At 36.4% G+C, this 24,021-nt stretch overlaps 1 protein-coding gene across 1 annotated transcript in view; it reads right to left on the reverse strand.

Moving 5' to 3' along the window:
• CCDC172 (coiled-coil domain containing 172) overlaps positions 1-24,021 on the reverse strand; it is a 120,938-nt gene that overhangs the window by 21,730 nt on the left and 75,187 nt on the right. The window contains exons 5-6 of the mRNA XM_037803877.1: positions 19,428-19,529; positions 18,971-19,073 (exon numbers count right to left, since the gene is read on the reverse strand). Of these exons, the coding sequence (XP_037659805.1) occupies positions 18,971-19,073; positions 19,428-19,529 (205 nt within the window). The remainder of the gene's footprint in view (positions 1-18,970; positions 19,074-19,427; positions 19,530-24,021) is intronic.

Raw genomic sequence — 24,021 nt, forward strand, 5'->3', positions numbered from 1 at the left:
CTTCAATGTTTTGAAAGAGTTTGAGTAAGATTGGTGTCAGTTCTTTCTGGAAAGTTTGGTAGAATTCCCCTGTGAAGCCATCTGGCCCTGGGCATTTATTTGTGGGAAGATTTTTGATGACTGATTGGATCTCTTTGCTTGTGATGGGTTGGTTGAGGTCTTCTATTTCTTCTCTGGTCAGTCTAGATTGTTCATATGTTTCCAGGAAATTGTCCATTTCTTCTACATTATCCAGTTTGTTGCCATACAGTTGTTCATAATATCCTGTTATACTTTTTTTAATTTCTTCAGGATCTGCAGTTATGTCACCTTTTTCATTCATTATTTTGTTTATATGGGTCTTCTCTCTTTTTGATTTTGTCAGTCTAGCTAGGGGCTTGTCAATCTTGTCGATCTTCTCAAAGAACCAACTTTTGGTGATATTTATCCTCTCTATTGTTTTTTTGTTCTCTATGTCATTTATTTCTGCTTTAATCCTTGTTATTTCTTTTCTTCTACTTGGTTTAGGATTGGTTTGCTGTTCATTTTCTAGCTTCTTCAGTTGATCCATTAGTTCTTTGATTTTGGCTCTTTCTTCCTTTTTAATATATGCGTTTAGTGCTATAAATTTCCCCCTCAGCACTGCTTTTGCTGCATCCCATAGGTTTTGGTATGTTGTGTTCTCATTTTCATTTGTCTCTATATATTTAGCAATTTCTCTTGCTATTTCTTCTTTAACCCACTGATTGTTTAGGAGTGTGTTGTTTAACCTCCAGGTATTTGTGAATTTTCTAAGTCTCTGATGGTTATTGACTTCTAATTGTATTCCATTGTGGTCAGAGAATGTGCTTTGAATAATTTCAATCTTTTTAAATTTATTGCGGCTTGTTTTATGTCCCAGCATATGATCTATTCTGGAGAAAGTTCCATGAGCACTAGAAAAGTATGTGTATCCTGGTGATTTGGGATGTAATGTCCTGTATATGTCTGTTAAATCTAATTCATTTATCAGATTGTTTAGGTTTTCAATTTCCTTATTGGTCTTCTGTCTGGTTGATCTATCTATAGGAGAGAGTGATGTGTTGAAGTCTCCCACAATTATTGTGGAAACATCAATTGCTTCCTTTAGTTTTGCCAGTGTTTCTCTCATGTATTTTGTGGCACCTTGATTGGGTGCATAGACATTTACGATTGTTATTTCTTCTTGCTGAATTGCCCCTTTTATTAGTATGTAGTAGCCTTCTTTGTCTCTCAAAACATCCCTGCATTTGAAGTCTATTTTATCTGAGATTAATATTGCTACACCTGCTTTCTTTTGGCTGTAGCTTGCATGAAATATGTTTTTCCATCCTTTCACTTTCAGTTTCTTTGTGTCCCTGTGTCTAAGATGAGTCTCTTGTATGCAACATATTGATGGTTCATTTTTTTTGATCCATTCTGCGAATCTATATCTTTTACTTGGGGAGTTTAATCCATTTACATTCAACGTTATAACCGTGAAGGCATTTCTTGAATCAGCCATCTTATCCTTTGGTTTATGTTTGTCATATTTTTCCCCTCTGTCTATTAATATCCTTTATTTTACCCATACCGAATCTCTTTAGGATTGAACCTTTCTCCAAGTCTCTCTGTCCTTTCTTTGTTTCTCTGTCTGTAGGGCTCCTTTTAGTATCTGAAGTAGGGCAGGTCTCTTGTTAGCAAATTCTCTCAGCATTTGTTTGTGAAAAATTTAAGCTCTCCCTCAAATTTGAAGGAGAGCTTTGCTGGATAAAGTATTCTTGGCTGGAAGTTTTTCTCACTCAGAATTTTAAATATATCATGCCACTGCCTTCTCGCCTCCATGGTGGCTGCTGAGTAGTCACTACTTAGTCTTATGCTGTTTCCTTTGTATGTGGTGAATTGCTTTTCTCTTGCTGCTTTCAGAACTTGCTCCTTCTCTTCTGTGTTTGACAGTGTGATCAGTATATGTCTCGGAGTGGGTTTATTTGGATTTATTCTATTTGGAGTTCGCTGAGCATTTATGATTTGTGTATTTATGTTGTTCAGAAGATTTGGGACGTTTTCCCCAACAATTTCTTTGAATACTCTTCCTAGACCTTTACCCTTTTCTTCCCCTTCTGGGACACCAATGAGTCTTATATTTGGACGTTTCATATTATCTATCATATCCCTGAGGTCCATTTCGATTTTTTCAATTTCTTTCCCCATTCTTTCTTTTATGCTTTCATTTTCCATTCTGTCATCTTCCAGGTCACTGATTCGTTGTTCAACTTCCTCTAGTCGTGTACTATGAGTGTCCAGAATCTTTTTAATTTGGTCAACAGTTTCTTTAATTTCCATAAGATCATCCATTTTTTTATTTAGTCTTGCAATGTCTTCTTTATGCTCTTCTAGGGTCTTCTTGATTTCCTTTGTATCCCGTGCTATGGTCTCATTGTTCATCTTTAGTTCTTTGAGTAGCTGCTCTAGGTGCTGTGTCCCTTCTGGTCTTTTGATTTGGGTGCTTGGGCTTGGGTTATCCATATTGTCTGGTTTTTTCATACGCTTTATAATTTTCTGTTGTTTTTGGCCTCGTGGCATTTGCTGAACTTGATAGGGTTCTTTTAGGATTTGTAGACCAATTGAAGTCCTTATCTCTAATTTATCGGATCTACAGCTTCGTGGAGTACACTTTCTCTAACTAACCAGCAGGTGGCGTCCACGAGCCACCTGTTCTCCACAAGCCAGTTCTCCCCTGCTTAGCCTTTTTGGTGAGTGGGGGAGTGAGTCTTGTGGGGTCCAATTGGTGTGCCAAGCTTGCGTGTGTAGTTGGTGTTGCCTGCCCTGTATATGGGGCGTGTTTCTGGGCAGTCAGGGAGGGGGGGTGGCCCTAACAATCAAATCTCCCTGGTGATCCTAGAGTTTTAAAGCTGCTGCAATAGTCTAATCCTTCAGTTCAGTCCTGCCACAGTTTGTCTCTGCCACTGACCCACAAGTCCTTGGTATTGGCGTATGGCTCCTGAGACTTGCAAGTGGGCCCCTCTTCCAGGCTGTGCACCCTGGGTCCTCTGTTGAGGGATGACTGTGCTATGTCACAGGTGAGTGCCGTCCCCCCAGGGCAGTTCTGGGCTGCTGGGCTGTGTAGGGAGGCTCCCAGTCTGCTGAAATGATGGCTGAATGGGGCTTTGTTAATTCACACTGCTCCACCTTGCCAATTCTGGGACAGTCAGCTGAGGTTGCAGGGAAGGCTAATGTCCACGCCCAGTTTTGTGGTGTATGCCTGTTATTTGAAGCACTTCCGTCACACTGGGTTGTCTGGGGCAGCTCTGGGCTATGGGGCTGGCGATGGGCAGGAGTGTTTCCTGTCCACCAGGATGATGGCTGTGAGCGGACACCCCCCTTTTCTTGGGAAGTTGTGGTGTTCAGTGAATTTTCTCAGCCAATGGATTATTGCCTTTTGTCTCAGAGCTCTCTTAGTTCTGCTCTTGACTTGACCTGCCCAAATTGCAGGTCTTTGAAGCTTTCTGTATTGGGCTTCTTAGAGTAATTGTTTTAGAAAAAGAAAAAAGGATTAAAAAAAAGTGCCCTCCTCAGAAATCTAATGGGTTATTGAAATGCTAAGAGACAAAGCAACCAGGGCCATTAAGGAGAGGTCCACAGGGCAGAGAGATCAGCTTTTCTTCGGGATTTGCATATGCGCCTGAGGGCCTGAGCTCTGCCCTTCCCCTTTCTGTGTTCACCAGAACTCCAAAAATCCTCCGCTTTTATTTTGGAGTTTTTCGTGTTGTTTTTTTTCTATGCCTGTCTCCTCTCTGCTGGGCTGGCTGCTCTCAGATTCTCTGGTGTCTGGTCTCAGTCTATCTATGGTTGGATTTTGGATCAGTAGAATGAGTTTCCGATAAGGGCTGCCACTGCAGTTCTCCCTTCTCCTTCCTGGAGCTGACAGCCCCTCCTCCCACGGGACTGAGCCTGGCAGGGAGGGGCGCGGGTCCCCTGGCCACAAAAACTTACAGATTTCGCTGATCTCAGCAGTTCCACGTTTTCATGAGTGTTGTATGAAGTATGCCCAAAGTCAGATTGTTCTGTGTTGTCCAGTCCACGCAGTTCCTGGCTTTCTACCTACTTTCCTGGAGGAGTAACTAAAACATACAGCTCACCAGTCCACCATCTTGCCCCGCCTGCCATCAATGAGTTTTAAGAAACTCTCTATTACTTTTTAATATTTTGTTGGAGGTATTCACCATTGAAATTAGTCTAGAGGAAACAATTAGAAGCACAGGAGTTTGAGAGAGGAATTTGAAAATTTGAGTGAAATGGACAAATTTCTAAAAACAGACAACTTTGCAAAATTGACTTTAGAATAAATAGAAAGCCTTAATATTACTGTAACTAATAAGGAAAAATGAATAACTGGTCCAAAAGTTCCTACAAAGGAAACATCAGGCCCAGGTGGGTTTAGCAGTAAGTTCTAAACACTCTCATGAATAAATCATTTTAGTCTTATACAAACTTCCAGAGAATTGAGAAAAGATAACACTCTCATACTCATTTTATGAGGCCTGTATAATCTTGATATTGAAACTGGTAAATGATAGTACAAAAAATAATAATAAGGCAATCTCACTCAAAAAGATACATGCAAAAACCTTAAAATATTATCAAAAGAAATGTGCAGTATGTTAAAAAATATATGCCATGACCAGGTTGAGTTATCCCAGAAATTTTAAGGGAGGTTTGGAGTTATGTACCCCAGGAAAACACGTTCTTAAACTTAATCCATTCTTGTGGGTATGGACCCATTGTTAGTAGCCCCTTTTGATGAGGTTACTTCAGTTAAGATGTAGCCCAGGATGTATCTTAATTCTATTACTGGCATCCTTTATAAACAGAATGAAACTCTGACAGAGAGAGAAAAAGCCAAGGGAAGCAAGAAGCTGAAATTGAACGGAACCCAGAAGAGAATAGAGAGGCCAAGAGAAACTGCCATGTAATTGCCATGTGACAGAGGAGGAAATGACAAAGGATTGCTGGCAGCCAGCCTTCAAAGGCCAGTCTTCAGGAAGAAAGCATTGCCTTGATGGCACCTTAATCTGGACTTTCTTATAGCCTCAAAAACATGAGCTAATAAATTCCCATTGTTTAAGTCAACCCATTGCATGGTATTTGCTTGAGGAAGCCAAGGAAACTGAAACAGATGGAGAATCAATAACCTTATAAATATGAGCTGCACTGCCTTCTGAACTTTTAGGAATTTAATAATAAATAGGAATTCTAAAGGAATGCTCAATTAGAAAAAGTTATTAATTTTGAACATTAGATGTTTATTCAAGCATGAACACCCATGTAAAACAGCAAGTGAAATATGACTCCCAGGAATGAATCTGGACCCAGCATCGTGGGATTGAGAACATCTTCTTGACCAAAAGGGGGAAGCAAAATGAAATGAAATAAAACTTCAGCAGCTGAGAGATTTCACACGGAGTTGAGAGGTCATTCAGGTGGATATTCTTACACACTATACAGAGAACACTTTTTAAGTTTTAATGTATTGGAATAGCTAGAAGTAAATACCTGAAACTACCAAACTCCAACCCAGCAGACTCGACTCTTGAAGACAATTGTATAACAATGTAGTTTACAATTGGTGACAGTGTGATTGTGAAAACCCTGTGAATTGCACTCCCTTTATCTAGTGTATGGATGGATGAGTAGAAAAACGGGGACAAAAACTAAATGAAAAATAGGGTGGGATGGGGGGGATGATTTGGGTGTTCTTTTTTACTTTTATTTTTTATTCTTATTCTGATTCTTCCTGGTGTAAGGAAAATGTTCAGAAATAGACTGAGGTGATGAATGTACAACTATATGATGGTACTGTGAACAACTGATTGTACACCATGGATGATTGTATGGTATGTGAATATATCTCAAACTGAATTTTAAAAAAAAAGAGCAAATGTAAGGTTAAGTGGTGAGTTACAATGTACTGTGGATGCTGCTATATTTATACTTACAGCTTCATTTTAATATATTTATTTTTCATATAAAATGGTAGGGATCTTACCTCCACTATATCATAAACAATACTTTCCCTCCTCCTTTCAGTTAAAGATTCTGTAAGATCTTTCATACTCATCAGAGTTAGGTGGTGACCATTTTCCATTTCAGTTTGCTAGGAATAAGAATTATAGACTCCTGAAATTGAGGGCATTTAGAGCAAATTATACAAGGTGTCTCTCCATTCAGCATATAATCAAGCTGCGGAACTTAGAGCTACACTTAAAGAAAATTAAGGTTGCTGTCATTAGCTTTAAAGGAGGCTAGATGATAATTGTATGAATATTAATACTTTGCAACTAGGCAAAGCAACATAATGGTAAGCAAATCTCATGCTTCAGCATATGGACTGATTGCCAGTAAAAGTCAAGAAGGACTTCCTTTACCAACTGCACAATAACGAAGGGCAGTTTGCATTGGTTATTGTCATCTTTCTCTGAATCGTCAGATAATGACTAGAACGGGCCAACATTGCTGGTCTAGAAAAATTTATGTTCCATATATTTTTATGACTTTTTGTACCATTCCAAAATTTTTTCAGTTACCTCTCAGTGCCAAAGACAAGCTTTAACTGAAAGAACATTCTTTATAGCTACAGAATTATACTGAACTACTATTAATACTTAAAGAATGGAAACTTTCACCCAAAGTCCTATTACCAAAATTCCAAAACTGTCAAAATTTAGTTACACTTCATCCAGTCTTTTGTTTCCATACAATTATGATTATACAGTAAAGACAATTTTTCCTTCTATTTTTATTTTGCTTGATTCTATCAAATACATTTTCCCTTGATAACTACACAAGCCACATAAATACCATATAAGATAATATGTAGTGGTTCAATTGATTATACCAGTTACCTTAATCATTTACAGTAGGTCATTTAGGTTTGCTACTATGTTTTTCTACCATAAGTAACATTATTATGAACATCTTTGTGCATAAAGCTTCTTCTGTACCTAGAATTATTTTCCTTGGATAGAGCTCATAAGTGGCATTATTGGGTAAAATCAAAAAAACATTTTAAGATGTTTATAATAATTTATGTACATCAAATTGCATTCCAAATGCATGAAATGCATACAGCCACCAACGAATATGAATCATATCTTGTCCCATGCCCTTGTCAATTTTGATTATGGTTATTTTTTCCCTTTTTTATTTTTTTTATTTCATTATATATATATATATTTTATATACATATATATATATTATTGATATTGTTCACATACCATACAACTATCCAAAGACCCAAAGTGTACAACCACCCATGGTACCACCATACTGTTGTGCATCCATCAACACAATTATTTTTTTCAATTTTCAGAACATTTCCATTACTGCAGAAAAGAAATAAAGACAAGAAAAGGAAACTCAAATCCTCCCATACTCCTAACTACACCACCCTCCATTACTGATCATAGTTTTGGTATAGTACATTTGTTACTGTTGATGAAAAAAATGTTAAAATACTACTACATGTAGTATATAGTTTGCAATAGGTATATATCTTTTTCCTATATGCCTCTCTATTATTAACTTCTAGTTATAGTGTCATACCTTTGTTCTAGTTCGTGAGAGAGATTTCTAATATTTGTATAGTTAATCACGGACCGTTCACCACAAAATTCACTGTTTTATACATTCCCATCTTTTAACCTCCAAGTTTCCTTCTGATGACATACGTGACTCTGAGCTTACCCTTTCCACCATCCTCACACTCCTTTCATCACTGTTAGTTATTCTCACAACATGCTACCATCACCCCTGCCCATTTTCAAACGTTTACGTTCACCCTAGTTGAACATTCTGCTCATAATAAGCAACCGCTCCCCATTCTTCAGCCTCAATCTATATCCTGGTAACTTATATTTCATGTCTATGAGTTTACATATTATAATTAGTTCATGTCAGTGAGACCCTGCAATATTTGCCTTTATCTGTCTGTCTTAGTTCACTCAATATAGTGCCCTCAAGTTTTCTTCATCAACCCCTTTCTTTTAAGATGGTTTGTTTGCACACCATACATTCCATCCTAAGTAAACAATCATTGGTTCTCTGTATAGTAAAATATTTATGTCTTCAGCACCATTGCCACTATTTATATAAGGACATCTCCATTTCTTCCACAAAGAAGGAGAAAGAGTCAAAGAAAGCAGAGAGACAAAAAAGTGAGAAAAAAACAAAACAACAACAAAAAAAAAACTTGACAGCTAGAAAGCAACAAAAGGAAAGATAGCATTAACTTCAAGCAGAATAAAGAGACAGACAACATCACCAGTGCCAGGGGTACCATACCCTTCCCCTATTCCCCACCCCTCATATGCATTTAGCTTTGGTATATTGCCTTTGTTATATTAAAGGAAGCATAATATAATATTTCTCTAAATTATAGTCTCTAGTTTGCACTGATTGCATTTTCCCCCCAATCCCATCCTATTTTTAACACCTTGCAAGGCTGACATTAATTTGTTCTATCTCATGTAAAAACATATTTGTACCTTTTACTACAATCATTGAGCACCCTAGGTTTCCCTGAATTACACAGTCCCAGCCTTTATCCTTTGTCTTTTGTTCTGGTGTCCCACATGGTCCCAACCTTCCTCTTTCAACCATATTCACAGTTATCTTTGTTCAGTGTACTCACATTGCTGTGCTACTATCTCCCAAAATTGTTTTCCAAACCTCTCATGCCTGTCTTTTCCTTTCTGTCTGCAGTGCTTTCTTTAGTGTTTCCTGAAGAGCAGGTATCTTGTTTACAAGCTCTGTCATTCTCTTTTTGTCAGACAATATTTTAAGCTCTCCTTCATATTTGAAGGATAGTTTTGCCAGATATAGGATTCTTGGTTGGCGTTTTTTCTCTTTCAGTATCTTAAGTATATCACCCCACTTCCTTCTTGCCTCCATGGTTTCTATTGAGAAATCCACACAGTCTTATCAAGTTTCTTTTGTATGTGTTGGATCACTTTTCTCTTGTTGCTTTCAGGATTCTCTTTTTATCTTTGATGTTTGATAATCTGATTATTAAGTGTCTTGGCATAGGCCTGTTCAGATCTATTCTGTTTGGGGTATGCTGCGCTTCTTGGATCCGTAATTTTGTCTTTCATAAGAGATGGGAAATTTTCATTGATTATTTCTTCTATTATTGCTTCTGCCCCTTTTCCCTTCTCTTCTTCTGGGACACCAATGACACGTACATTCTTGCTTTTCATTCTGTCCTTAAGTGACCAGAGACATTGCTCATATTTTTCAATTCTTTTCTCTATCTGTTCTTTTGTGTGTAGGTTTTCAGGTGCCTTGTTCTCCAGTTCCTGAGTGTTTTCTTCCGCCTCTTGAGATCTGCTATTGTATGTTTCCATTGTGTCTTTCAACTCTTGTGCTGTGCCTTTCATTTCCATAGATTCTGCCAGTTGGTTTTTCTAACTTTCAATTTCTACCTGATGTACACCCAGTGTTTTCATTATATGGTTCATCTCTTTTGCCATATCTTCCCTAAACTTTTTGAATTGACTTATTATTAGTTGTTTCAATTCCTGTATCTCAGTTGAAGTGTAAGTTTGTTCCTTGACTGGCCATAACTTCGTTTTTCTTAGTGTAGGTTGTAGTTTTCTGTTGTCTAGGCATGGTTTCCTTGGTTACCCCAATAAGGTTTTCCCAGACCAGAACAGTCTCAGGTCCCAGAAGGAAGAAATATTCAGTATCCAGTTTCCCTGACGGTGTGTCTTAGAAAATTGGTACACCCTGTGATGCCTCAGGTCACTGTGCTTTTCTGCCCAGCAGGTGGCACTGGTCAGCCTGTAACTCCAGCCTGGTGTAAGGAGGTGTGGCCCGTGGCTGTTTTCCCCCAGGCTCTGGGGTCTGGTTCCAAATGGAAAGCAGGTAGTAGAGCTGGGCCCCACCCCATTCCTCTTAGGGAAGATAATTCCCCCTAGGGAGAGGTCATTAGCATTTGAATAGACTCTGCCTGTGCAATCTCCACCCTTGTCTGAGTCAGAGCACTGGGAACTGAAAATGGCTGAGGCTTTCTCCACTGAGCCAAAACAGGAACAGAAAGCCCCCTTCAGTCCGCAGCCACCCTCCAGCTCTCCAAGGTCAGTTGTCACCCAAAGCCTCTGTCTGCTTGTTGGGGATTCGTAGCTCGTAGTGAGCAGTCCACACTTGTTAATTAAAACCCCAGTTGGAGCTCAGCTGAAGTATATTTGCTTGCTGGGAGAGAGCTTCTCTCTAGCACCACAAGGCTTTGCAGCTCTGGCTGTGGGGGGAGGGAGCTCATGGCTTGGAGCCACAGTTTTTACTTACATATTTTATGCTGTGATCTCAGGCATTCCACCCAATTCAGGTCAGTGTACAATGAGTGATGGTCATATTTGTCTCTCCACAGTTATTCCAGATTATTTACTAGTTGTTCCTGGTTGTTTATTAGTTGTTTCAGGAGGACTAACTAGCTTCCACTCCTCTCTATGCTGTCATCTTAGATCAATTATGGTTATTTTTTAAAGTCTTTTATAATTTGTTAGAAAAATTTAGTGTTTTTAATTTGCATTTCATTGATAAACGTTATAACAGGATTTTTCTTCTCAGTTTGTTAAATTTTTTTGTCATGATTTCTCTGTTCAAATATTTTGCCAGTTTATTTCCAATATCACAAATTTCCTGGGAACAAGAAACTTGTGTAATTCATCTTTTTATTCCCCAGTAACCAGCATAGCGTATGGTACAAGATAGGCATTTAATTAATATATGTTTGTAGAATAAGTGCATGAAAGAAAAACTATTGATCTTAGTGTTTTCTTACTGATTTTTATCAGTTGATTATTTAATAAATGGTTATCCTTTGTTTGCCATAGTTACCATGTTCCCCACTTTACCATTCCATGTTAATAACTTTTTGACACATGTAATTTTAAATTTGTTAATCTTGTCCTTTTTGCTTTCCTTAATCATGTTAGAGTTTAATAAGTATTCATTTCTACTTACTTTCTACTTTTTTTATGGTTTGAACTTTTCAAATTACAGCTTTATATTAATTTGCACTGAAATTTTTCAGTGCCATTTAAATAAAAAAATTACTATTTTTAAAGTAATATAGGCTGTCTTTTTTCATATGTAATTTATTCCTGAAATGGGTTTGAAAGTTGAATGTGTGAAAGCAGAAATAACAATTTTCTAATTATGCTTTCTTTGATGGTTGGGTTCACAGTGTCATCTTGACTAGGTTATGGTGTCCAGTTGTTTGGTTAAGCAGGTACTGGCCTAGTTGTTACTGCCACGGTATTTTGTGGATTTAAATCATTACTTAGTTGATCACATCTCTGACTAATTATATCTACAGTCCACAAAGGACACTGCCTTTGGCAATGAGAGAAGTCTCATCCAATCAACTGAAAACCTTTAAGGGAGAACAGATGATTTCAGCAGTGAGAGAGAAGAATTTATATCTCTACTTCAGCTAGCTAGCTTCTCCTGGAGAATTCATCAAAACCTTCATCAAAGTTCCCAACATGCATCTACACTACAGAATTTGGACTTGCCAATCCCTACAGTCAATGTGAACCAATTTCTATAATAAATCTCAGAAAATTCTCACACACACACACACACACACACACACACACACACAAACAGTTATATTCTGTCAGCTCCGTTTCTCTGAAGAACCCTGACTAATACACCTTCCCTTAATCCAGGCCACCAGCAGACAGGTAAGAGTCTTCACAGGTGCCTGGGGCTGAACCAGAGGCTATTGTTGAGAAGGAGGTTGGGGAGGGAGGGATCCTGATAGTTCTCTCTGTTACTCCAAATCCTGGGTTAGTTGGGTTAGGGCATCTCCTTTTACCACATTTTTTCTGTATCCCCCACCAGACAAAAGGGGTTTGTTTATAAAGGTAAACATACGAAAATGAAAATAAAAACCCCAAAATTGTATTACTATATTAAAAATACCAATTAATTTAGACAACATTCACAAATATTATATATAGCTTGTGTAATTTTGTACAAGAAACAAAATTATTTCCAGGTTTAGGGGCAAAGTAGACAAACATATCAGAATATAAGTTTTAAAATAATCAATTTTACTGTCAAAAATTTCCCATCTTTGCTTAGAAGCTTTAATAACTGCAGCATATGCCAAGAATTCACAAAATACAGGATCTCTTTTAGTTTGAAGACTACATAATCAATACTGTAGAGACAGTTCTGTTAGTGAATAACTGATGATGTTTTCACAGATAACATGTAGGGTCAACAAAATACACAGCTAAGAATAATCCAGGAATTAAATGGGAATTTTTATATTTTGTAAACGTTAAAAAGAAGAGAGAGATGATATAGGTTCGGTATAGATATATAATTATTATTATAGTATTTTGTAGAAACTTCAGAACTAAGATCTTGTTGCACTTGTCTACTCTAAGTTCATTCTTGTTGATAAAACAGAATGTTGCAAGGTAAACACAGACTATTTTCTAAAGGTAACCAGGGTAAGAATTCATATTACTTTACTAAAAAAATATAAAGATGGTTATTCTAAATAATGTTACAGAAATGTCTATAATATTTTACTGAGTAATAAAACAAATTGCAGACCAGTAATTGAGATCCCATGATCCCATTTTTGTTAAACACACACACACATGTATATATGCATATGTGCATGTGCTCATACACATGCACAAAAAATACATAAACTCTGAGAGGATACACACCAAACTTTAACAACGGTCACACCTGGAGTGTGAGTTAGGTGATGAGAGGGGAGACTTTGACATTTTACAGTTTTGTACTGTTTGAATTTTAATTCAGTCAACATAGCCTAGTATCATAATTTAAAAATACATACATATTTAGTAAAATAAATATATATGCATACATATATGTATGCATATATGTATACAAATATGTATACATATATATACATATTTATCTATGTAACAAAATTACACAAGCTATATATAATATTTGTGAATGTTGTCTAAATTAATTGGTATTTTTAATATAGTAATACAATTTTGGGGTTTTTATTTTCATTTTCGTATGTTTACCTTTATAAACAAACCCCTTTTGTCTGGTGGGGGATACAGAAAAAATGTGGTAAAAGGAGATGCCCTAACCCAACTAACCCAGGATTTGGAGTAAGAGAGAACTATCAGGATCCCTCCCTCCCCAACAATAGTTGGTCACATTGATGGTCCTTAGATTTATAAGATGACAAAAACATATTATAGTATTAAAATCCTTTCACCCTCTCTAATGTGAACTAGATGACTTTTTCACTGAAAAGGCAACAGCACTGCTTTATACTTCATATAAATGCATTAAGAGTTTCTCAGTAGCAGGTGTATATTAACTTTTGTGCAGTTTCCATTGCAAATATATTCTTCACAAAATCACACTATCTTCAAGTATTCAGAATAACAATCCTATGCTGTTGACTCTGCAGCTTTATTTATTAAAGAAAACTCCCTGCTCTATTAAATAAACACAAGTATTGGTTGTAAGAAATTTAAAACCAGTCTAAAAAGTTTTGTCGGTAAGAAAAATGCCTGAAATTTTAAAAGTTGTCTGTTATGTTACTGTTCGGAGAAAATAAAAATCATGTTCAAGGACCATGTATGGGGGATCCTTGTTTTGGGTAATAAATAAATAAAATTAATTGATTAATTAATTAAAAATAAAATAAATAATAAATAGTAAAAATAACATATAAATAATAATATAGTAATAATATAAATAAAAATAAAATAAAAGTAATAGTTGTCGGGAATTTGAGAGCATTCAATATATACCACTCTTTCCTGCTTGAGTTCTGCCCAATTAAGAAATAAGGAAGGCAGAAGGAGGTGAAAACATCACATTTAGTACTGATACAGCAGATAATGGAGAACGTTACTTACATCTGCAAGCAAGGGCCATTCTAATATTGTACTCCAGAATTATACTAACTTAACTTACACCCTAAAAGGCAGCAATGGACCCCACAAGCTTTCTCTCATGGGGTCCCATCACTATAAAACTTATGGAGTAGAGAAGAGTGGAACACATGCTCTGAAGCAGGACAACATCCAAAAAGATAGTTTAACTCACAAATCAGATTGAGTCAATCCTCCCCAGTTTAGGATACGAAGTGAAGACTGGAAGAAGGCAAAGTTAGGGTTAAACTAGTAAAGCCTTTTTCTACACAGAAGAAAAAAAAAATCAGGTGTGGGAAAAACATTCCATTCCAAAATGGGGCTATCCCAGGGATTAAATAAAAATACACTTAGCTAGTAGAGAAAATAATCTAGGTTACATAATTTAGACCAGAGGGTCAAGGAGAGCTTCTCTGAGGAAGGCCTTTAAATTGAGACCTAAAGGATGGAGTATGGCCTACCTGGTAGGAAATACTCAGGCAGATTGGCAGACAGATAATTTCAGGAGAAGGAAGAGCATGCACAAAGGTGCTTAGGTGGGAGGAAGCTTGGAGTGTTTGAGGGGACGGAGTGAGAAGGTTAATGATAACATCAGGAAGATGGTCAGAGGCCATATTGTGAAAGCCATGTACGCTACTTTAAGGACTTTAGGTTTTACTCCAAGTTCACTATGAAGCCACTGAATAATTTTGAATCAGGGAACTGACATGATCCAATTTATAATGGATTGGAAGGTGCAAGAGTGGGTAAGAGAAGAGCAGAGATTGTTACAGTCAAACAGGTGAAGGAGGACAATGGCTATAATTTGGGTGGTAGCAACACAGATGGAGAAGTGGAAGGATTCAAAAAATATGTTGGAGATAAAATCAATAAGACTTGGAGATGGACTGGGATAGGATGAGAATGGTGAGATTTATGACCATGTCAAGAATGTCTGCTATATTTCTGACTTTAGCAATATCCATAGAAGATAACATCTGACATAGGTCTTGACGACTAAGTTGGATTTTAGCTGAGGAGAAGAAGGTAAGAAGGATACAGAGGTGTGAAAGCCTATAACATATTTGGGATACTAAAAATAGCATTCTGATGAAATAGTAGTATAAGAAATGTCACAAAAATACAAGAAGATGATGGATATGCAAATATTATGAAAACCCTTAAACTTTTGATAATGATTTTGTTTGGGTTTTTGTTTGTTTTTAAATCAAGGCAGTATCACTTTAGATCTATTTCTATGTTTACTACAGACTGTTGGAGATTCAGGACTTGAGTTTAGGAAAGAGGAGTTAGGGATAAAGATTTAGAAATTATCTATAGATGATGGCTAAAACCACCAGACCAGGTGAGATAGCACATAGAGGATACAATGTAAGAAAAGGACTAATGATTAAACTTTGAGGACCATCTGCATTTAAAGAATAGGCAGAAGAAATAACAAAGAAGCCAGAAAGTCTTGAAATCATAAGTGATAATACCTAATACTTATAAGCAATTACTATGTGCCAGCCACCATTCTAAGGATTTTTTATATACTAAGTCACTTATTTTTTACATAACATTGTAAGGTAGATACTGTTATATCCCCATTTTATAGATGTGGAGACTGAGTCATGGACAAGTTCAATGGCTTGTCCAAGCTCACTGTGCCAGTTTGAATGTATTGTGTCCCCCAAACGCCATTATCTTTGATGTAGTCTTGTGGGGCAGATGTTTTGGTGCTGTTTAGATTTGCTTGGAATGTTCCCCACCCAGCTGTGGGTGATGACTCTGATGAGATATTCCCATGGAGGCCTGGCCCCACCCATTTAGGGTGGGCCTTGATCAGTAGAGCCATATAAATGAGCTGACTCAAAGAGAAGGAACTCAGTGCAGCTGTGAGTGACATTTTGAAGAGGAGCAAGCTTGCTAGAGAGGAACGTCCTGGGAGAAAGCCATTTTGAAACCAGAACTTTGGAGCAGACACCATCCACGTGCCTTTCCAGCTAACAGAGGTTTTCTGGACGCCATTGGCCATCCTCCAGTGAAGGTACCCAATTACTGATGTGTTACCTTGGGCACTTTATGGCCTTAAGACTGTAACTGTGTAGCCAAATAAACCCCCTTTTTATAAAAGCCAATCCGTTTCTGGTGTTTTGCGTTCCGCAGCATTAGCAAACTAGAACAGTCACTAACTTGGTAAAGTATGAGAGCTAGAATTCAAAAGGACCTGTGATCTTACCATTACGCTTTCTGCTTTTTATGATCTGAAATTTATCATCTGTGCTCCCTGGACTATATGAAAACACTAGTTCATTCATGGTTATACAACTTTCCTGGAGGTTTCTGATAAATTAAACCAATCTCTGGCTCAAGTATTAATCATAACCATATTGTGTGGTTAGCTGCTTTAGCATGTGTTAACAATCCCACCTTCTTCAAACTATAATCTTGTAAATAAACAAATATCTTGATATTTATAAATAGGGAATGATTATCTAAAGCAGAGACCATTAAACCATTGTGAATATAAAGTACTGGCTCTCTACATTAACGGACGACATGAAGATAGGGTCCAACAAATAACCAGAACATAGCACATTAACTTAAAAAAAAACTAATCATTATAAAAGAACCTCAATAATACAGACTGAATAAAACATGTATAAAAATATTTTAATTACTAAAAGTAGAAACAATATGCTCATAGAGATGAACTAATATAATTTTTTTTTTGTTATTGCTTTCTTACTGGTCAAAGTTTAATGAAAGTAAAATGATAATTATAATAACTGCTACAATTAAACTGGTTCTCACTGGGGGTGATTTTCCCTCCATCTGGGGGGCATTTGGCAATATCTGAAGACACGTATGGTTGTCACCACTGGGGATGGGGGTGCTATTGGTATCTAGTGGATAGAGACCAGATATGCTCCTAAACATCTTACAATGCTTAGGACAGCTCCCTACAAGAAAGAATGATCTGGTCCAAAATGCCAACAGTGCTGAGTTTGAAAACCTCTGTTATAAAAACACCCATACTAGTGTGGATCTGACCTGAATGATTAAGACAAATGCAACTATTGTAGAATTCAGTATACATTTGGTCACATAGATGTAAACACTATTCTCCAAAATTTGAAGATGAAACCACCTTGATTTTGGCCTCTATGATTTCATATGATAATGTCTTATCATTTCTTGTCATTGTTCTGGTTCACTAAAGCTGCCAAAATCCAATATACCAGAAAGAGATTGGCTTTTGTAAAGGGGATTTATTAAATTACAAATATACAGTTCTAAGCCCATAAAAGTGTCCAAATAAAGGCATCAAGAAGAGGATACCTTCACTGAAGAAAGGCCAATGGCGTCCTGAATACCTCTATCAGCTAGGAAGGCAGGTAGCTGGCATGTGCTGTCCTCTGCTCCTAGGTTGCATTGCTTTTAGCTTCTGATTTCAGTAGCTTTCTCTTTAAAAATCTGTGGTTTCTCACTTAGCTCCTCCAGGCAAACTCTGGGCTTCATCTCTCAGCTTAGTATCTCCAAATGTCTTTCTATCTGCATCTCCAAGAGTCTGCATCTGTGTCAGCTCTGAGCTCTCTCTTTCTCCCTAAGGTATCTTAAGGTCTCCAGTAAACTAATTTAAGACCTACCTTGAATGGGCAGGGTCACATCTCATCGGAAATAATCGAATCAAAAGGTCCCATCCACAAGTCTGCCCCCACAAGAGTGGATTAAAAGAATACAGTCTTTTATGGGGTACATAACAGATTCAAACCAGCAGAGTCATCATCAGCTTTTTGTTATTGCACTAATTATAAGACTAATGGCCCTCTTTCCTAAAATCTTTACAAGCAGCAGTTTTACTCTGCACTTTACACTAAGGATAACTTTCATGGAACATACTGACAGGAAAACTAAACTATACATATCAAAGAATTTAAAGTGGAAATGGATCAATACTGGCATCTCATTTATAACTGCTAAAATGCAATGAGCAGACTAAGTACACAGACTGATGAGTCTTTCTATCCAAATTTCCTTTGCCACCATTTGTGAAGAAAAAAGCACCTTCTAACAGACTTTTTATGTTTAATTTTAACCAAGAGTGAATTTTTATGACTGAGTGATAAACCCACAAAACTGGAGCTCATATTGGAAGACCTTAATGATGCCAGTGGGCAATGCCATTTTTAGAAGTGTAAAAAAAATCAATGAGCAGATTGTCATTGTACATATCACTCAAGAGATGGATATTCTATGCTTATAAAATGTAACATAAAATTAAATTGCAAATATTTTCTCACAATCCACTAAAAATTAAGGCCTAAGGCAATACACTGCTAATATGAAGCATTTGTTCAGCTCTAATGGACATATTTCCTATATGATTTATGTGAAAAAAGGCTTCTTTTACTTCTTCATAGATTCAGTAAGAGATTTCTTTTCTTATATTAAAATAAAGATAGCAAATGTAACACTGAATTATTAATAAATATTAGTCAAATTAATAAACTTGTGGCCTTTTCTCCTTGTATTTGTGACTATGTCATTTCAAATATCAGCCATTCTTTCATTATCCAAATGCATAAAAAGCATCTAAAATATTACATATAGAAAATACTTTTTCAGGTTTTAGGCATATAACCAGAGTAAGAAATTTCAAGTAAAATAGTAAATTGTGAAGTTTTTTTTCTGGAATCTAGAAAGGCTAGAAATAATTTCAATTATTTCCCAAAAAGTTAGGAATAATAGAAGATAGAGTTGAAGAACCAATATTTTGTCTTCTTTATTGGGATATGAATAAAATGGAAGCCATGGAGTAAAAGAAAAGATAAAATTGATTTCAGTATTTATCAACCCAACGCATCATGAAACTTACGTGTAGCGTTTTCTAACCAGTTAAGTGTTTTTTTCTTAGCATGCTTCAGAATACACATAGAAGGAAACATTTTCATCCAGAACTTGAATACAAATCTATTTACTTGGCTGTATTCCAAAATCTACTTGACAATTTGAAAAATTACCAGATTTTGTACCAAAGCGTGATCAGTAACACTTACCTTAAGCATTCAGCATCATTTTGAGGCTTTTCCTTGATTTTTATTTTTTCTGCCTCTAGGTATTTGGTAGTACAAATCGCCTCATTCTCTTTATCTTCAAAAACTAAAGAATCCAGAAAATGTTACAATCTTTTAAACATTAAACATAAGAGTAATCTTTATCCATTCATAAGAACAATACTCTAATTTTTGGTGCTTGCATGTAAAAATATGCATAGTAGTGATTCACATTTTCCTATTTTAATATAGCAATTAAAGATACAGAAAAGATTTTAACAAAAGTTGTGACACTAAAAACACCAAATCTAACACTGATCAATTCAGGGATTTATCTATTACTTCTTTATACCAATAACTGCACTGTAGCCCAACAAATACATACATTTTGAAAAAATAATATAACCCTCCCATGTAAGTATTTATTTTCATCTGAAAAATAAACTCATAAAGGTAATACCTTTAAGTTTTCTCTGAAGAGTAAATAATTCTTGTATTAATTCATTCTTTTGTTTCTGAAGTTCATTTAACTGGCTACTATCATGTTCCATTGACTTAATTTCTTGAAATAAACAAACAAAAAATTATTTTAAGTATTTAGGCCTTCACTTAAATATGTCAGCAATTATTAACTTTTTTCACATAGTATAATTTAAGGAGCATATGATCAGTTTTAATCCCCAACTGGATTTCCTTGGCCACCTAGGAACTCTTTTTAATAAACTGACAAGGAATCACTGTACACCAACTGGGTACAGAAGAATAAGTTAGATGATGGTTAGGCTACCAAAGAATTCAAAATAACGTAGTAACACTAAATAAACAAGCTTCCTAATCAGATAACAAGAAAAAATTATTCTTCCTAACTAAAGCATATTTAAAATGGCATTGCCTAGAATTCACTATATGGATACAAGATACCAAAATATTGGGAATAATATTTCTTCAACACAGAGAGCCCTTCTTTTCTCCCTATAACAAACTCCAATTCACCCTGTAAGACACATCCCTTCTAGAATATTGTGCATGGCCAACCTATGCTAAGTGCCTCTCTGCTATCTACCCAAGGCTACTAGTCCATAACTGTTATAGCACCTACTACATAATATTATTTTAAATCAACTTTATTGAGTTAAATTCATATTTAAGAAAACTGTACCCATTTTAAGTATACAGTACACTCAGGTAAACACCTCTACAGAGTCAGGATATAAAATATTTTGATCACACTCAAAAGGTCACTCACATCTTCCTGCAGTCAATCTCCCTCCCCTCAACCTCCAGACCTAGACAAACACTGATGTATTTTCTATCACTATAGAAGATTAGTTTTTCTAAAATTCCATATAAACAGTATCATATAGAATATACACTGTATCTGGCTTCTTACACTCTGCAAAATGTTTTTTAATATTGATACATATTGCTATACACCAGCAGTTTGTTCATTTTTATTACTGTGTAGTATTTCATTGTATGAATATACTCCAATCTTTTTATTCCTTCACCTACTGGGTTTTACCAATTATGAATAAAGCTGTTATGTACAAATCTTTATGTGGACATATGTTTTCATTTATCTTGGATAAACAGGTAGTATATACTTAACTTTATCTGAAACTGCCCAAGTGTTTTCAAAGGGCTTATTCCATTTTACATTCCCACAATCAATATATAACAGTAATCCAGTTGTCTCAAGTCCTTGCCATACTTAGCATGGTTAATCTTTTCAAATTGAGGCATTTTGGTAGTAACTAATTGTAATTTTAATTTGCTTTCTTTCTAATGACTGAAAATGTCAAACATCTCTTCAAGTGTGTATTGGCCAACAGTATAACTTCTTTTTTAAAATGTCTATTCAAATATTTTGTTCATTATTAATTGGCTTGTTTGCTTCTTGTTAGTAAGTTGTGAAAGTTCTTAATATTCTTTTTTTTTTTTTTTTTAATCATCATTTTATTGAGATATATTCACATACCACGCAGTCATACAAAACAAATTGTACTTTCGATTGTTTACAGTACCATTACATAGTTGTACATTCATCACCTAAATCAATCCCTGACACCTTCATTAGCACACACACAAAAATAACAAGAATAATAATTAGAGTGAAAAAGAGCAATTGAAGTAAAAAAGAACACTAGGTACCTTTGTCTGTTTGTTTGCTTCCCCTACTTTTCTACACATCGATCCATAAACTAGACAAAGTGGAGTTTGGTCCTTATGGCATTCCCAATCCCACTGTCACCCCTCATAAGCTACATTTTTATACAACTGTCTTCGAGATTCATGGGTTCTGGGTTGTAGTTTAATAGTTTCAGGTATCCACCACCAGCTACCCCAATTCTTTAGAACCTAAAAAAGGTTGTCTAAAGTGTGCGTAAGAGTGCCCACCAGAGTGATCTCTCGGCTCGTTTTGGAATCTCTCTGCCACTGAAGCTTATTTCATTTCCTTTCACATCCCCCTTTTGGTCAAGAAGATGTTCTCCATCCCACGATGCCGGGTCTACATTCCTCCCCGGGAGTCATATTCCACGTTGCCAGGGAGATTCACTTCCCTGGGTGTCTGATCCCACGTAGGGGGGAGGGCAGTGATTTCACCTTTCAAGTTGGCTTAGCCAGAGAGAGAGGGCCACATCTGAGCAACAAAGAGGCATTCAGGAGGAGACTCTTAGGCACAAATACAGGGAGGCCTAGCCTCTCCTTTGCAGCAACCGTCTTCCCAAGGGTAAAACTTATGGTAGAGGGCTCAACCCATCAAACCACCAGTCCCCTATGTCTGTGGTCATGTTAGCAACCATGGAGGTGGGGTAGGCGAATACCCCTGCATTCTCCACAGGCTCCTCAAGGGGGCACTACATCGTTTTTTTTTTTTTTTTTTTCTCCTTGTTTGTCTTTTTTCTTTTTTTTTTTTTTTTAACTTTCCCTTCTTTTTTCAAATCAACTGTATGAAAAAAAAAGTTAAAAAGAAAACAAACATACAATAAAAGAACATTTCAAAGAGACCATAGCAAGGGAGTAAGAAAAAGACAACTAACCTAAGATAACTGCTTAACTTCCAACATGTTCCTACTTTACCCCAAGAAAGTTACATACTATAGCAACATTTCAGTGAACTTGTTCCTACTACATCCATCAGAAATTAACAGACCATAGTCATTTCTGGGCATCCCCAGAACGTTAAATAGCTTATCTGTTCTTCTTGGATTATTGTTCCCCCTTCCTTAATTGCTCTCTACTGCTAGTTCCCCTACATTCTACATTATAAACCATTTGTTTTACATTTTTCAAAGTTCACATTAGTGGTAGCATATAATATTTCTCTTTTTGTGCCTGGCTTATTTCGCTCAGCATTATGTCTTCAAGGTTCATCCATGTTGTCATATGTTTCACCAGATCGTTCCTTCTCACTGCCGCGTAGTATTCCATTGTGTGTATATACCACATTTTATTTATCCACTCATCTGTTGATGGACATTTGGGTTGTTTCCATCTCTTGGCAATTGTGAATAATGCTGCTATGAACATTGGCGTGCAGATATCTGTTCGTGTCACTGCTTTCCGATCTTCCGGGTATATCCCGAGAAGTGCAATCGCTGGATCGAATGGTAGCTCTATCTCTAGTTTTCTAAGGAGCTGCCAGACTGACTTCCAGAGTGGCTGAACCATTATACAGTCCCACCAACAATGAATAAGAGTTCCAATTTCTCCACATCCCCTCCAGCATTTGTAGTTTCCTGTTTGTTTAATGGCAGCCATTCTAACCGGTGTTAGATGGTATCTCATTGTGGTCTTAATTTGCATCTCTCTAATAGCTAGTGAAGCTGAACATTTTTTCATGTGTTTCTTGGCCATTTGTATTTCCTCTTCAGAGAACTGTCTTTTCATATCTTTTGCCCATTTTATAATTGGGCTGTCTGTACTATTGTCATTGAGTTGTAGGATTTCTTTGTATATGCAAGATATCAGTCTTTTGTCAGATACATGGTTTCCAAAAATTTTTTCCCATTGAGTTGGCTGCCTCTTTACCTTTTTGAGAAATTCCTTTGAGGTGCAGAAACTTCTAAGCTTGAGGAATTCCCATTTATCTATTTTCTCTTTTGTTGCTTGTGCTTTGGGTGTAAAGTCTAGGAAGTGGCCTCCTAATACAAGGTCTTGAAGATGTTTTCCTACATTATCTTCTAGGAGTTTAATGGTACTTTCTTTTATATTGAGATCTTTGGTCCATTTTGAGTTAATTTTTGTGTAGGGGGTGAGGTAGGGGTCCTCTTTCATTCTTTTGGATATGGATATCCAACTCTCCCAGCCCCATTTGTTGAAAAGACCATTATGGCTCAGTTCGGTGACTTTGGGGGCCTTATCAAAGATCAGTCGGCCATAGATCTGAGGGTCTATCTCTGAATTCTCAATTCGATTCCATTGATCTATATGTCTATCTTTGTGCCAGTACCATGCTGTTTTGGCAACTGTGGCTTTATAATAAGCTTCAAAGTCAGGGAGTGTAAGTCCTCCCACTTCGTTTTTCTTTTTTAAAGTGTCTTTAGCAATTCGAGGCATCTTCCCTTTCCAAATAAATTTGATAACTAGCTTTTCCAAGTCTGCAAAGTAGGTTGTTGGAATTTTGATTGGGATTGCATTGAATCTGTAGATGAGTTTGGGTAGAATTGACATCTTAATGACATTTAGCCTTCCTATCCATGAACATGGAATATTTTTCCATCTTTTAAGGTCCCCTTCTATTTCTTTTAGTAGAGTTATGTAGTTTTCTTTGTATAGGTCTTTTACATCTTTGGTTAAGTTTATTCCTAGGTACTTGATTTTTTTAGTTGCTATTGAAAATGGTATCTTTTTCTTGAGTGTCTCTTCAGTTTGTTCATTTCTAGCATATAGAAACATTACTGACTTATGTGCATTAATCTTGTATCCCGCTACTTTGCTAAATTTGTTTATTAGCTCTAGTAGGTGTATCGTTGATTTCTCAGTGTTTTCTAGATATAAGATCATATCATCTGCAAACAATGACAGTTTTACTTCTTCTTTTCCAATTTGGA

The sequence above is a fragment of the Choloepus didactylus genome, chromosome 15 (assembly GCF_015220235.1).
Source record: "Choloepus didactylus isolate mChoDid1 chromosome 15, mChoDid1.pri, whole genome shotgun sequence".
NCBI classification, from domain to species: domain Eukaryota; kingdom Metazoa; phylum Chordata; class Mammalia; order Pilosa; family Megalonychidae; genus Choloepus; species Choloepus didactylus.